Source organism: Triturus cristatus, chromosome 5_2 (genome assembly GCF_964204655.1).
Source record: "Triturus cristatus chromosome 5_2, aTriCri1.1, whole genome shotgun sequence".
NCBI classification, from domain to species: Eukaryota; Metazoa; Chordata; class Amphibia; order Caudata; family Salamandridae; genus Triturus; species Triturus cristatus.
In genome coordinates, this window is record NC_140588.1 from 191,552,149 (window position 1) to 191,569,146 (window position 16,998).

The 16,998-nt window shown below is 46.5% G+C and overlaps 1 protein-coding gene across 2 annotated transcripts in view; it reads right to left on the reverse strand.

Annotated features, from left to right (window-relative positions):
* The window catches only part of LOC146822776 (beta-Ala-His dipeptidase-like), a 362,817-nt gene extending 349,273 nt beyond the window's left edge, over positions 1-13,544 (reverse strand). The window contains exon 1 of one of the 2 annotated variants that reach the window (XM_085606966.1): positions 13,250-13,544. In XM_085606966.1, the coding sequence (XP_085463092.1) occupies positions 13,250-13,252 (3 nt within the window). In that variant the 5' untranslated portion in view covers positions 13,253-13,544. The remainder of the gene's footprint in view (positions 1-13,249) is intronic. The other variant, XM_085606964.1, reaches the window with a different exon arrangement.
* Positions 13,545-16,998: the final 3,454 nt, after the last annotated feature.

Consider the following 16,998-nt stretch of genomic DNA (forward strand, 5'->3'; position numbering starts at 1 on the left):
TTCCCCACTAACTAAGTCGCCGCTGTCAACGATACAGTCCCTCTTCACACTTTCAGCACCAAGATGCCGCGGCATTCGAGCGCTTTATAAAATGTATCTTATCTTATCTCACACAAACATAAGATACAACTAACTGAGTGTTGGTTTTTTCAGTTCCCCAACAACAGGAGTCCAAATACCACGGTAATCGTATTGGCGCTACACACACGAAAACATAACATAAATTGGTGGGAAAAGTAAATATTTTGATCTAAAGTGGTAAAGCAAAAGAAAAAAAACCTAAGCAAAAATTTCTATAGAAGTTTACAAAGCCTGCAACCAAAATAAACTTTGCACACCATTAGTTTATACTTTTCGTTCATCCTCATCTAGTTGACCTTTCTCTTGCCTTTTGCTACCGGGTTCTATACCCTCCATGCCAGAGTTGCGCCACTTCATTTTGCAACACCACCATTCAAACATTACCCATCTGCTCCCTCTACTTAATTCCACGAATGGGTGTGACACCAACTGTCCCAAAACAAGCATTTCTTGGTGTGATTCTGTACAGATTTGCTACATAAAGCGAGAATTTTACCAACTGGTTAATGGAATATTTTGCTCCCTGAGCTTCTCTTTCCTCTTCTTACAACTGTTTACACACTCTATGGCCTTTTGATTAGTGATCTCGTATGTAGCCATTGTCGTCCCTGGTACTCACCAGGGTCCTGCACATCAAGCGACCAGAAAGCACAAAGGTAGATCCCAGCTAGTGCGGCTAAAACATTTGCCGGCGAAGCCGGGTGTCCACCATGGTAGGGGGTAGGAGCTGGGTGCTCAGAAATACAAACTCTTCGTCCACAGGACAGCGAATGCGCCACCCTTGGAGTCGGCAGCAGGGTAGACAGGGGGGTTAGAGCAGTCTATGGAATGCGAGCACGCTCTAGGGGCATGGCCATCGCCTCTGATCATCAACCCTGAGAAGAGAGAAGGAGGACTCAAGCAACAAGCCTTTACAATGCGAAAGTTGTCACATTTACGCGAGTCCTATTGCATTGTAAATGGTAGGCATCACGACAACGGGAGGGCAGGGGGGTTTGAGAAGGCATGGACAACGGGGGGAGAAGGCACGGATAACAGGAGGAACAGGGGGTGAGAAGGCACGTACAACGGGGGCAAGAAGGTACGGACAACAGCAGGGCGGGTGGGGGAGAAGGCACAGACAATGGAAGGGCAGGCGGGGGAAGAATGCACGGGCAACAGGAGAGAGGGCGTGGGTTAAAGAAGGCACCAAAGCACGTCATGCCTGAGGAGGAGACCCTCGATAAAGAAAATAGTGCTCACAGTGTAAAATATCGTGTACCGTGTAACAACCCAATTAAAGGGACCAGTAGCTATGGGAGGATACAAATGATTACATTGCCGTATTAAGGAGGAACTAACAAGCCTATGAAGGAATCAAAGGACAATGACACATGCCAATGAAAAATATGGGCAAGGCAGTAGGCTGAGCTTCACTCCCATACTGAACTACCACAGATCATCCCCAGAGCAGCGCTTGCACGCTGGCTCAGGCTCGACCTAATAAAAGGAAGAACAAAAGAGGAATGTAATAGAAATATCAGGGGGGGGACCAAGTTCAGACATAGGGGGTCACTACCACATATACATGATCCAGTGCAAGCAATTAGCGATGGCAATTGCAAATATAATAAATTACAGTAAAGTGCTACCAACATCTGGGCCTTTTGAATGTGCCCCACTGCATGACCCTCAATAAGAATGAGAGTCCGACAGTAAGCCATCAACTTACAGTTCCTGAAAGTATACAAATGAACAGCCTGTGTAATTAAAACTACCCAAACTCCCAATCAATGGCCCAGACTAATAGCAAAAGCAGACCACCAAACCCAACAAGTGGTAAAAGAGGATTCTGTTTGGGGTCAGTTTTGTTTCAAGAGTAACATTCATCCATTGTTAAATAAGAGGACTGTGGACCAAACTCAAAAGGTAAAGTTAGACCAAAAGTTTAACTTCAAATCTGAAGTCTATGGGCATGATTCGCAAATGTAAACTTAGACCAAAAGTCTAAGTTTAGACCTAAACTCTAACTTTACTAGAAGTAAAATAAGACTTTTAGTCTAAGTTAAGATCAAAAGTCTAAACTAAGACAACAAATGTAACTTTACGTGTAGTAAAGTTAGACTTTTGGTCTAAGTTTAGACTTTTGGTCTAAGTTTAGAACTTTAGTCTAAACTTAGTCCAAAAGTCTAGCTTTACTACAAGTAAAGTTAGACTTTTGGTCTACGTTTAGACTTTGGATATACGTTTAGACCTTTAGTCTAAACTTAGACCATAAGTATAAGTTTACTAAAAGTAAAGTTAGACTTTAGGTCTAACCTTATACTTTTGGTCTAAGTTTACCTTTGTGAATCAGGCCATTGGGCTTCAGGTCTTAACTTAGACTTTTTGTCTAAGTTCACCTTCGTGAATTGGGCCCTTAGACTTCAGGTCTAAAGTTAGACCTATAGTCTAACTTTACCTTTGTGAATTGGGCCCTTCGTATCTTCAGCCATAGCTTCAATGAAAACATTAGGGGAACTGGTCTATCTCATCAATTCAAAAAGCAAAGCAAGCTAAATACAAACAGCGCATTCACGCCTCCCAGAGTACTGATCACAAACAGCTAGAAGCACTTTCTTGCCCTTCATAGACAACTACAGACACCCCTCACAGAGAAGTAAAGTCTGGCACTACTGAAAGCACTCTTACACCATACATCAGTAACATCCTCACAGACTAGAAATCACACACTACCAACAGCACTTTTGCAACCATCAAAGAGCAGCAGTCTCAAACTACCTACTGCATCAACAGTACACTGACACACCATAACCGCCTGCAGTCAGACAGCACTGGAAGCACTCTCACGACCCTGACAAACCAAGAACAAAGCCAATAGGTCTGACCGATAACTGAAAGTGTCTCTTTAACCATTCTTGACTCTCTGCGTGATTGGAATTATGTATAGGTGAACGCAAAAATAAGTAATTGGGGGGAAGAATAGAATTAATTAGTCAAAGGATGAGTGACTTAGTGATTGGGTGATGAGTTGTCGAGTGCATGGATGGATGTGTGAGTGCAAGGGTGAAGCAGCCAAGCACTTTCAGATACAAGCAAGACCTATTGGCTTTGCTAGTTCTGTTTAGCATTGATAACCCAGGGCTGTTCATGCTTTTACATTCCAAATGGATGCACATGTACACCCTTCGTACTCCTGACCTTGGAATGGGAGCCCAGGTGAGCACTGAAAGCTTACTGTAGCAGGTGGTACTAGATTTAAACTCAGATAAAGTGTGTGGCAGTAAAATCAAATATGGCCAGTCCTATATGTTATAATTTGGAATAGGTTTTCATTTACATGTAGGTTAAATAGGATACTTGAAATAAGACACAACCCAGAAAAACAGAAGTTCATAGCACCTCGTGTGGCCAAGATGTGAACACAAATGTAATTTTAGTCTATGGAAGCATGAGTGCTGGCTTTTGCAGAAGAAGCAGTATTCCACTATACACTGATGGCGACACTATGAATGGCAATGAACCTCAGTCAGTGGATGGAAGTAAAGTGTCTAAAGGGACTTCTTTTTGTCCTAGTTCTCCTCAGCTCATGTAGGCCACCAATTAAGCTCTTTTACTTTCTATCAACCAAACACCCTTAACAAAAAACAATAGGCAGAAGAGGCGTCTGCCAGGCTTCCACTTGCACTGTTCTCCTATTTGTTCCAGATTGGTGACATTAGCAGTGATGTGTCACATGAAGATTAAAGGTGCATGTTTCATTTGTGCAAGTTCTCAGCCTCAAAAGAATGCACCGATTACAATTTCAATAATAACCATGGTTTGAGATGACATTTTAGGTCAGATTGAATATGCTCCCATCAGGAGGAATAATTATCTCTTTACTCCTCAAAAACTATTTATTCCCTCACTTTGAAAAGTGGGCAATGAAATATCCCCACTTTAAAACCGTATCTGGAACCGTGAGAAAAGGGTTAAATACACCTGTGTCAGTAGGCCTCAGCCAATGCTGTTGCGTTGCTGCCCAAAGCCATTAAACCAAGCACCCAAAAACATCTTAAGGATTTTGGGGCCCTGGGCCAAATGTATTTTGGGGTTCCCTGTTCAGAGCAGCTTTGAATTTATGATCCAATTTCAGCTCTTTCATGCCTCTTTGGCTATGTCACTGACAGTGCAAAGGCACACGTTCAGATTCGAAGTGTGTTTACATCTATTATTCAGGGACAGTGGTATGTGTTTCAATAGTGTAACATACCAGCAGCTTATTACTGCAAATAATCTCCGTGACATCCTCTCATTTCTCATATGTGAGGTCCTGTTTTGATCTAAAAAAAACGTTTTAATGGATGTTGCATGAAAACATAAACAGAACGTTTTTCTGCCAAATGTCTATAATAGTCTCTCACACATCACCCACATTAAAAATAAATTAAAGGAAAATGGTATTTAAAACAATCTGTTTAAGAATTAATTAAGGCCATCAGGGCAAGACTCTGCAGAACTGAGCTGGCTCTTACAGGGGGGCCCCTGAAAGGTTGGGGCCCTGGGCCAGAGCCCACTTTGCCTGTACCTTAAAACGTCTCTGCGAGCACCCAAAATAGGACTTGAACTGAAGCCACCAACAGGGGCTCTACTGGTTAACACAGGGAACCTGCACAAATGCCAAGTTACTTGGTGTCAGGTGATTCAAGGCATCCATGCTCTACTAATGTACAGGCATCTGGTAAACCATGTATCCGTGGGACAGGTTGGCGGACAGTAGAGACTCACCCGCCAGTGATTGCACTCAGAGCATCCTGTGATCCATGACCTTTTTGTGAGGTAGGCGCTGAAGATAGGCTTCTGGTTGCTGGTCCGCGGCACACCAGGAGGTACAGCGCCTCTGTTTCCAAATAGGCTACAGCAGCAGGGTGTTCTCTTCTGCAGGAAGGATCTCCCAAACATTGAGGAGAGAGTGGTAACTCCAGATACTGGCTTGCTTCCTCTTCCCAACTGATGCTGCAGTTCCTCAGATGACCCTCAGTTCCACTATACTTTTATCTTTTCTTGAATTGGACCAGTCTCCCCGAGCAACATGTGATTTCATCTAGAGGCTGTGCCTTTTTAGGATATATCAACTGAATGACTCTGGCTGTGTGGTTTACCCTTTACTCCTCTAATGGACCTATGTTGCAGAAATGCTCAAACAAAAACACTGCTAATCTTCACTAAAGAGTTGGAACTATGCTCAGAAGGGCACTTCAAAGAATACCATCCATGATGAGACCTGTAACTACTGCCCCTGCTCCTATGTGCTGCTCCTCTCATCTACAAAAGCTACAGCACTTCTGCTGTCCTCTTAAAAGTAGAGTAGTCCTTATAGGGGTGAGGCTATCAATAGCGCAGCAGGCTCAATGGTTCTGAGCCCATGATTGTTAAGAAGAACATGCAGCCCAATATGGTTGAGCTTTACTGCCCAATGAGGGGTGGGAGCCCACTTTCGTATCTTGCATTACAGCTCTTGGCCCTGTTGCTATGTCACCAGCGAAAAAGCTGCCAATGCACTTATGGAAACAAGCACTGGCAAAGCAAACAGGCTTAAGTGTAAAGGACTAATGCATGCAGTGTAAGCAAGAAATTAAAGGCAGACTGTAGTGAAGGCTCCCACCCTTCAACACAGTCCCATTTTTGTTTCAATGTGAAATAAAGGGCCATGACTAATGAGTGGGGCACGATGCCCCTCCCCTTCCTCACTAATGGTAATAAACAGCAGATTACACTCTGGAGATCAGCATAAAAGGTTTATGCCAGGGCATTTTGTCACCGGTATTTGTTTTAACAAAAGGTATTTAAACAAAAGCAGGATGCCAAGGGTTAAATGTAAGCAGTAAGGTAAAATCACCAAGTGGCTTTCTAACTTCAAGGATAGTTGTTTCCCTCTGTAAAGTAGTTGTTACCTTCAATCTGAGAGGCGGTAAACAGCATTTTTCTCGTGGTAGTTTTGGTGCGCTGTGGTAATAAAATGGAATTTACCCTTTGGATTGTAGTAATACATGTGTGAATGAGTATCTATGACAATAGGTGCCCCAAATAATGCGAAATTGAGCCACATCTATTTTCACTGCCATAACATTATGCAGATAATCATGGTGTAATATGTGTATTTATCATTGTTGTTGGGTGTGGGTGGGTGGGGCATGTTTCATAAGAATTGGAGCTTCGAGTGGATGTGAAGACGGCTCTCCCTTCTGACAGCAACAGTGATTTATATCACATTACTCTTGGTGGGTTCACATATGTCTTATTCTGGGCTGTTTTTGCTCACGAGTAGAAGTTATAAACAAACGTATTTAACAAGAACCAGACCAGAATATCTTAAGTGATAGTGGTAGTAGCAATAACAGATCTCACTAGGAGCACTGTGCTAATAACATTCAACTTGGCCTTGCACTTTAGTAGTAAATGTTTGAGTCTGTGTTTATTAGAACACTAATCTAAATAACTTGTTTTTATCATTCTGCATTTATTTTTAAGGGCGTGACAAAATGCTTTAATGCACAGGATAAAGTTAGCTCTTTAGCGCTACAAGAAAAATGGAATAATGCATTGTCTAAGCTCAACAAGCAATATCATACACACTCAGCACTTCACAGATGGGCTTAGATTAGTTTGGCGCCTTAAAGATCCTTTAGTCGTCCTTAGTTCCATCCTAACTCAGTATCAGGATTTATTTCTCACTGTCAATTAGAAGCTTGTGGGTGTGTTATGTTTGATCATTATGATACATTAGGCCAGACTATTAAACACTTCAAGGCAGATTTACAAGCCCCTTGCAACACTTTTGTGCTGCAGTTGCGTCCCTTATGTGATGCAGCGGCGGCTTAAAAAATGCGGCCAATTTACGTGACGCATCTAGGGAGATGCGTCACGTTGTAAAGCCCTGCATCACATTACACCTGCGTCACGTACAATGTATGCAAGGTGGGCGTTCCCACGAAGGAAAGCCCCATAAAAGTGACACAGTGAAATCTACAAGATTTCACTGCACCACTTCTAGGACGCCACTGCATCAAAACCTTATGCCTGCTAGAAGCAGGCATAAGGAGTGACGCAGTGTAGTGAGAATAGGCCTCAACATGCATTGCTGGAGTCTCTCCTGCTCAGTAAAACCAGTTCTGTACTCCCTGGTCCAGTCACACTACAGGGGGTGGAGACAGCATTGTAAAAGGCAGCCACAGTCTCGTCAAGTGTTAATGACAACTCCTTCCACCACTCTAGCCCACGAAGACTCATCAGCATATGCAGGAAACACCTCAGCTCCCTTTTTGTGAGTGTCTGGAGTGAATACACAAACAAGCCCCAGTCAGTCTAAACCAGATGTTGATTCCATAGGCAGGCAGAGGCACAGGATGGTTAAACAAGAAAATGCCAATTTCATAAAAGTGGTATTTCCAAACACACAATTTAAAAACCACCTTTCCTAAAAGATGTGTTAATACATTCTGACCTCAGGGAGCCCAAACTCCAAATCTCTAGCTGTTCCCAATTGAAAGTTACACTTATAAACTGTTACAAGGCAGCTCCAACGATAGCCTATGGGAGAGCTAGTCTTGCAATAGCAAAAAATGAAATTGGCAGTATTTCACTATCAAGGCATGTAAAACACACCAGTACATGTCCTACCTTCCTCACACACTGCACCCTGCCTATGGGGGTATCCTGGGCCTACCTCAGGGGTGCCTTACATGTAAGAAAAGGGAAGGTTAGGGCTTGGTAAGGGGGTGCCCTTTCCAGATCGACATGGCAGTGAAAACCCACACATGCAGATACTGCAGTGGCAGGTCTGAGACACATTTGAAAGGTTACTGGTGTGGGTGGCACAATCAGTGCTGCAGGCCCACTAGTAACCTTTGATTTACAGGCCCCGGGCAAACACAGTTCACTTTACTAGGTACTTACAAGTAAATCAAATATGGAAATCATGGATAACCAGTTAGAATCACAATTTACACAGTGAGCACTTGCGCTTTGGCACTGATCAGCAGTGGCAGAGTCTCCAGAGTACATAAACCAGCAAAAATAAAATCCAGCACACAGTCAAAAAAAACACAAGATGGAGGCAAAAAGACAGGGGAAACCACACCAACAATGCCAGGTCTAACAATGTTCTTTGATAATTAATTTAATTACTTGTGAAGACTTTTTCTTAAACCCCTCTTAAAAACATTAGGGCATCGTAGATGTGTACAGGCCTTGTGGAACTTGCTATTATTGAATTCGCCAATTATTTGTTTTAGAGTGAGTGCTTTTCTCAAAGCCACAATTTGAATTAGGAAAGAAATGGAAGGATAATAATATCAGTCTTATTTATATAATCACACCCTAGTTTAAGAAAAATAGAGGCCGATTTTGATGTTGGGGGAATTGCTTCTGCCCGACACCGACTCACAAACGGGACCGACCGACCCCCGGTTGGCGGTCTCGACCGCCTGATTTGGATGCGACTGAACACTGTTCACATTTCAACATTTCCCTATGGGAGCATGTATTATGGCCGTAAACTGGCCATAGAACATGCTCCCATAGGGAAATGGGAGATGGTGTTAATCCCTGCACCCCGTGGCAGGCATCTCAAGGTGCCTGCAACAGGGTGCAGGGATTAACAGTGCCCCCACACAAGGGAGCTCTGCTGGGGGCGCCAAACACGCTTTCGGACATGGTTTCCATGTCGGACAGGCCAGCATGGAAACCATGCCGTAAACAGTGCATCCCAAGGGCGGAAAGACCAGCCCTTTGGGATTACGAGCTGGTTCCGACTGCCCGTCGGAAGCCAGCCCAAATGACTGGCCGGTTTCAATTGCGACTGGCTGATTTATAATCAGCTGGTCAGAATTGAAACCGACGATCGTGGCTTACCGACCGCCATCGTAATAGGCCCCTGTTAGAAATGGGGGTCTCTAGTTGGCCATGGCTGGCGCCAATGTCCAAATAGGGACCCTTCTTCCTCAGTAAGGGCAAGTGGGCTACCCCCTTTGATAACCGCTGCTCAACCCTGTGTTAAATAAGCAGTTAGGCCTATCTCAGAGGCAGTGTGTGAAGCGTTTATGGCCACGTACAATAAGGCAGTAACGACACCACAAAAGGACACAACTCAGGTAGATATAGAAAAATAATATCTTCATCCAACAGATTAACTCAAAGACTCTCAAAGCGTTTCAACAACTACAATTCATGTCAACCCGTAGGGACTAAAATAGACAACAACGCATTCACCCAAAGCGGGACACGGGCTGAGTTCAGGGCTGGAGCCTACGCGACCCGTTGCGCACCAGGTACCTGTAGTTGAAAGGGACTACAGCATGCAGCTTCTGTTAGAAGCGGAGACGGTAACAGGCGGACTCCCAGTGACCACATGTCTTGGAGGCTGAGGTCCGCAGCATGCACTCACAGTGGTTCGGGCACTCAGGGGCAGGCGGGCGCTCAGTGGCAGCAGCACGCGGCTGCGGCGGCCCGGGCTGGTGGTGGCGATGACTCTCGTCGTGCAGCTCCATGGTGGGCTCACAGCGGCAGCAGCTCTCTCTTAGCTGCGGCGGCCCACAGAGCAAATCCCAAGGATGCAAAGTTCTCAATGGGGCAGGCGCTCAGCGGCCACAGCTCTCTCTTAGCTGCGGCGGCCCGCGGGGCAATGGATGCAAAGTTGTCAATGGCACGGGCGCTCAGTGGCCACAGCTCTCTCTTAGCTGCGGTGGCCCGCGGGGCAAATTACGAGGATGAAAAATAGCACCAGGGGTGGGCACTTAGTGGCTACAGCTCTCTCTTGGCTGTGGCGGCCCACTGGACAAATCATGATGATGTACAGTAGCAAAATGGTGCAGGCACTCAGCGGCAGCAGCTCTCTCTTGGCTGCAGCGGCCAACGGGACGAATCACGATGGTGCACAGTAGCAAAAGGTGTGGGCACTCAGCGGCGGCAGCTCTCTCTTGGCTGCGGAGGCCCACAGGACGAATCACGATGGTGCACAGTAGCAAAGGGTGCGGGCACTCAGCAGCAGCAGCTCTCTCTTGTCTGCGGTGGCCCATGAAATGAATCACGATGGTGCACAGTAGCAAAGGGTGCAGGCACTCAGCAGCAGCAGCTCTCTCTTGGCTGCGGAGGCCCACGGGACGAATCACGATGGTGCACAGCAGCAAAGGGTGCGGGCACTCAGGGCCAGCAGCTCTCTCTTGTCTACGGTGGCCCACAGGATGAATCACGATGGTGCGCAGTAGCAAAGGGTGCAGGCACTCAGCGGCAGCTGCTCTCTCCTGGCTGCGGCGGCCCACGGGACAATTTAGGGTCTCGACCAGCGGCCAAAGCGCTCTCTCGACTGCAGCGGTCCATGCAGATTCAGCGGAAGGTCCGAAGGTGCCGATTCAGGCGGGCTCTCAGCGGCGGCAGCTCTCTCTTAGCTGCAGCGGCCCACACCGATCCAGTGAAAGGTCTGAAGATACAGATTTCGGCTGGCTCTCAGCGGCGGCAGCTCTCTTAGCTGCAAGCGGCCCACACAGGTTTAGCAAGAAGGTTCCAAGGTTCAGAGTCAGGCGGGCACTCAGCGGTGGCAGCTCTCTCTTAGCTGCAGCAACCCGCACAGGTTCAGCGAAAGTTGAGAAAGTCTCAATTCCGATTCAGGTGGGCTCTCAGTGGCGGCAGCTCTCTCTTAGCTGCAGCGGCACGCACAGGTTTAGCAAAAGTTCATAAGCGCCCAGTCCGCGGTCCTCACAGTAGAACTAGAGGCTCCGGATTACTCGACGGAGGCCTCACCTGCAAGCAGATACTCCTCGCACAGGAATTCCGATGGCGGACGGGTGAGGTCTAATGTCCCTGAGACTTCTGCAGGAGGCATTCTTGATTTAGGCCATCGGGTAGTTTCTTCGGCAAGCTTGATGAAAGTTGCAAAGTCCTTTCCGCTGTTCACTCGGACAGAGTTTCGTCTTGACATCCAGAAGGAACACACCTGGCCAAAGTTCTAGCATAGCATTTTATACCTAAAAAGTCTTTGTTCTCTAAGTTTGCAAACCACTGACTCCAGTCAGAACCAGTTCGGTGGGGTCGGGGCGCACTTGGTTACGAAGGTGACATCCTGCCCTTTCAGAATGAGGTGGTCTGCTATCAGACACCCAGTGGGAGGTGGAGCCATCATTCACCTTGCCAGGCACGGCCCTGCTCGGATCAAAGAGTCACCCCTCCCCATGCTCTGAATACCGATCTCTCTCTCCAGCCAGGTCAGACCCAGCTGGCCCTGCTGCTCCAAAACCAGACGGCCAATACACATACGCACAACAGCCTACAGTAAAGCTTAGGCAAGAAACTACCACGTTTTCAGAAAAGGTATTTCAACACATGCAATATATAAATGGTTGTTACTAAAAAGTGCCCCTCAATGTCCTGAGCATATACGTATCAAACTCGAGGGTCCTATCAGGTTCCTAGGGCCCGATAGGATGATAGAAAGCAATCTTTAACCGTCCCATCCTGGCCTATGAGAATGGATTGTTTCACAGTAGCGACAGTGAAATGGAAGGTAACTCACTATTGAAACAGGCTACAGCAATGTAGGTATTATAGTTATCCTTATTCATACAGTCATTTATATACAGGGAGCATTTGCGCTGTGGCACTGTGTAGCAGTGGCACGGCGCCCAGAACATCTAAATCCAGCCAATATAAAAGATAAGGAGAGTAGAGAGAAAGGGAGACCCATGCCAATGATGCCAGGTCTAACAGCCCCTTACTGTTTTTGGTTACGTCGTATCCATATTCTATATGTACCTTGCACTTTACATGTATGCTGCTAATAGTTTGATTCATAAGCTGCTGCTAACATACTGCCGAGTGTTTTGCTTGTTCGAAACAAGGGTTAGTGTGTTTTTTAATATCATGTAATAATACAGTGGACGATTATGGTGTTTTTTTAACTCTTGCTTTATGATTATTTTCGATTGTATTGCATTGACCTATGTCTTTTATGGCCACGAGTGGCCGAATAAAGTTTCTTTGAATTGAATACTATACATCTACTTTATGGCCGATAACATAACCCTGTATGTAGGCTCATGTTCCTGCTGCATAACACCATTTACGCCCTACAAGTGGACACAGATTTTCATCCTTCCAGGAATGATAAACTAAATTGATTAATGTTGAATTTGGAAACAATAACGCCTATTTGTGATTTGCAAAAAGAGAATTAAGTTTATGGCATGAGCTATATAAATGGTAAATAATATTACTGTTAACTGAAGACCCGGTGCAGTATGTGTATTGTAATTGCATTTATATAGCGCTTACTACCCCAGACGAGGTGTTGAAGCGCTTTTTCAGCAAGTAGCACGCTACTCCAGAACCCATAAAGGATTAGTGTTGAACTAGTATAGTGAAATATGAAAGTAATTTGAGTGGTGGATAGGTTAGTCAGTTATTTGGATTCAGGAGGATAGCCGAAGCATAGAAGAGGGAAAAAAGGTTTGCATTTATATAGCACTTGTTACCCCTGAAGCGCTTTTTGGGCGAGTAGCACGCTACTCTGGAACCCATAAATGATTAGTGGTGAATAAGTATAGTGAAATATGAAAATAATTTGAGTGGTGGATTTTAGTCAGTTATTTGGATTGAGAAAGATAGCGATAGGATAGGAGAGGGGAAAAGGTGTGCATTTATATAGCGCTTTTTAACTCTGATGGGGTGTTGAAGCGCTTTTTTGGCGAGTAGCACGATACTCCGGAATCCATAAAGGATTAGTAAACCTCGCACACAACAATTGTGTCATTACGTGCAGGTCCAAGATTGTCCATCTTACCCTCTAACTCATATGGAATGCTTCAGTTACAAAAGCAAAATATTCTTAGCAGCCTTATTATCATAGCACCTCATCCAGCTCTGGGCTTTAAATTAACATAATATAGCCTTAATTGACGTTTACTAAAAATGAAATCAGTAATCTAAACCCTACTTCGCTGACTTCTTTGTACATTTCAGTTAGCATGAATTTCCATCAAACAGACCCATCATAACATCTATGAAATCAAAATGAAGGCATACATGCAAAAACAAATTCTGCACGTCAATACTAAATCGACTTTTCGGTTTGGTAGAGAGCAATAAAGCAAACACAACGCCTTCGTAAACTAGGAAGGTTCGCACTTTAAGGTTAACAATTGTAAAGCTTTCTTACCATCCTGAAGTTGGGGAGGGTTTTGTTTCGGCTCCTTCCCTGCCTTGTTAGCCTCCTGCTTTGGGTTGAATGCAGTTACATTCCTTGTCTGGGTCTTCCGCGTCCAGCGTCCCCGCCTCTCAGCCCCTCGTTGGCTTGTTTGTGCATGCCTGTTGCAAAGGCAGAGAGAACAGTAAATGCTTCTCACATAACAAAGAGTCGAGCCAAGATTTCTGCTTGTTGTTTGTCAGAACAATATCTGCAGACACCAAGTGACTGCGAGACCGCACGACTAACCCATGACCTCCGTGACTGTACCAAAACTGTACACATGCCTTCTTATTGGACACAACGTGCCCGTAGAGGCATACAAATGTTACAGGCGTGTGTGTACACGTCACGTGCAAGCACCACAGCAAAAAAAGTACACGGGTCAAGTTTTTATTTTCTAGTAAATGTGAAACAATTAGTTAACAAACATTTGCAATGCAATAGGTCTCGCATTTAAGCTATTGGCATTGTAAATAACAATGCCTTTTATGTACGTTTTAAAAAACAAAAATAACAGCACCACGCATAGCATGTTTAGCTGACGGCAATTTGTAACTTATTTTACCGCTGTTAATTGTAACGCTACAATGTGAGTTGCAGCAGTAAATCACCAGCCGCAATTCATCTGCGCCTTGGGCAGAGGAGAGTATGCCAAAGTGCAGCGGACAATTCTTAGTGCCAATATAGGCAACTGTTGTCACATAACACATAGTAAATACATAAATAAACCACACGACACTTTTTTAAGTGGAGAAATATTGCTGCAGGTTTATTAGCATAACCAATATGCAAACATGGTGGGTTATCTTACGGGCGATCCGATCCCAGGGCAGGCCAACCCCTAGCAGCCTGCCCGTCTGATAAGCCTAAATTACACCATGGCAGTCGCCGATTGGTGCATACCAAATCTTGGGAGGGGCCACCCCTCCCATCCGTGGACCACCAGTCCACGTGCTTACTCACGCCCCCCCCCCGAAAGAGGTGGGCGGAGCGTATGCTGGCAGCACCCGGTTGCTCAGACCTCCAACCGCCCATAGGACTAACGGGGCGCCGTAGTTCTTCCAGGGGACAACTCTAGACATCCCTGGTTATCCTGGCTTAGCACCACGCTGTGCTGCTGCATGAAGTACCCCTTGGTATCTGCAGACTCTGGATCGCCCTGTAACTCCTCCTGCAACACAAAATAACAAGTTAGAAAGCCTAACCCCCCTCCTTGTACCTCCGTCTGCTGGGTAAGCGGAGGGGCGGGCAAGGCGAGACGAGAGGGACAAGAGGGCGAGGGAGGGGCGGGGATAGCCTAAATACCCCTGCCCCCTCCCCCTCCGCCGGAAGTATCCATTCGCCGGACGTCTTCCCTGGCTGAGCCCAGGGACTAGACCGGCTGCCCCCAGTGCCTTCATGCGGCACTAAGGCGGCCGTCCTGTTAGGGGGGCTGCTGCGCAACCCCCCGGGGCAGCCTTGCATAGTGCCAATATCGGCAACTGTTGTCACATAACACATAGTAAATACATAAATAAACCACACAACAGTTTTTGTAAGTGGAGAAATATTGCTGCAGGTTTATTAGCATAACCAATATGCAAACATGGTGGGCTATCTTACGGGCGATCTGATCCCAGGGCAGGCCAACCCCTAGCAGCCTGCCCGTCTGATAAGCCTAAATTACACCATGGCAGTCGCCGATTGGTGCATACCAAATCTTGGGAGGGGCCACCCCTCCCATCCGTGGACCACCAGTCCACGTGCTTACTCACGCCCCCCCCGAAAGAGGTGGGTGGAGCGTATGCTGGCAGCCCCCGGTTGCTCAGACCCACAACCGCCCGTAGGACTAACGGGCGCCGTAGTTCTTCCAGGGGACAACTCTAGACATCCCTGGGTATCCTGGCTTAGCACCACGCTGTGCTGCTGCATGAAGTACCCCTTGGTATCTGCAGACTCTGGATCGCCCTGTAACTCCTCCACAGCCTTGGGAGTGGCCACCGTCACTACCAGGGCCCCCCACCAAGGTAGCCTTATTTCCTTACAACCTGCTGCAGCCAAAGCTTCCCCTAGGTCCAGTAGGAAATGATCCATACCTAAACTAGAGAGGTGCACCCCATCTCCCTCCAGGCACCCTGTGGACTCGGCATGTATAGGACCATGCCTGATGAAGCCAAAACCTCTTATTGCCGGGCTTCTCCCAGGTCCAGCCAAAACAAGTCTTTTCCAATACAGGACCGGAGGCCAGCATGCCCCATCAGGACAGGTGCCCCCATCCATTCTAAACTCCCCATGGATTTATGACTGAATTAACCTGCCTAAAAATAGGCGATGGTCCAATGATACCTTTGCCTGGCTGAAGAACAAAACCTATTCCAAGCCACTCTTGCCAGGAAGTGCCCATGTGAGTGTAGTTACGAGTTGACAAGCCCACTCTTCCTCCTCTTTCCTCAGTTATCTGAGTCTAGCACTAGTCGGAGTATGACCATCACCTTCCGACAGTCACCACCCTATGTGAGGCCTTGCCCTCCCAAACCTCTGCTAGCATACCAGGGAGCAGACAGGACAGCGTGACCCAGGGGGGGGGGGACCAAAGCATAAATACCTCTCTATGTTGAATACTGGGAATGCCCATAGTTCTCCTGCTACTTTGTAGCCCAAATATGTTTCCCAGGAGTTCCCCCCAATCATACGGACCAAATCGCCCCTGTTGGAAGGCCACTTCCACAACCTGCATAGCTGCCAGCCAGTGCTGGAGGGCAGGAGAAGTTGCCCGTTACCGTTACTCACATCAATGGTACCTGTTTCGTCGAACTCAAGGACGGGCTACTAAGTGAGCTTACCAGGCTCCGCCCTTGAACCAGAGGTCAGACCCAAGCCCCTCTAAGTTCTGCTGCTTCACCTGCCCGTTAACACGAATAACTAGAGCAACTGAACCACTTATCGCCGTGCTACATGTCCTCTTGGACAGGTGCACGGGCACCTGTCCAAGCATCCAAATGCAACCAGAAAGTCGAACCGTACCCAGAACGGTAACCCCCAACTGGCCTGGAAGCGAGACAGACAATGCTACTGCCTCAACAAGGTATGTCCTTTGCCTATTCCGTGTCTGGCTGTAAGAGTTAGACATTGCCAGTCCCACTCCCGGGTGAAAATAAGAGCTTTACAGCTGCTGGTGCTAATGATGGAACACGTGGCCTGATGAAGCAGACTGTAATTCCCTTGCTACTGTTGTGCACGAACCCACAACCATTGGCTCTCCATGGTACAATACCTTCATGCTAATCATGGTTTCCTAGGAGGATGTTGACAAGTCTATGTTCAAGAAGTCTAACCGTATCCTGAACAGTAACCTCCAACTGGCCCTGATGCGAGACAAACCATGCCAAGGCACATAGGTGATTTTAATAACTAATAGCAGGTCTAACAGCGTCAACAGGCATCCTAAGCTTACAATAGGAGTGTTGGAGTAAGGGTATCCAGTGAGAATAAAGACGACAGCCTCCCATCTGACCAACCGTGGTGGGAACCACTCCTGTATATTCTAGTACAAATGGTCCCTGTTGACCTGTCACTGCCTGATGTACGTGACCTAGGTACATGGTCCATTTGCATGGCGGCATGCCATTGAGACAAACATCCAATCCCCGATAAGTACCACTACCTGCCTACGCTACAATCTTGCCTGGCATTCCTCCATGCCCAGATATACCATGCGATGATTGCTCTACTCCGTCACT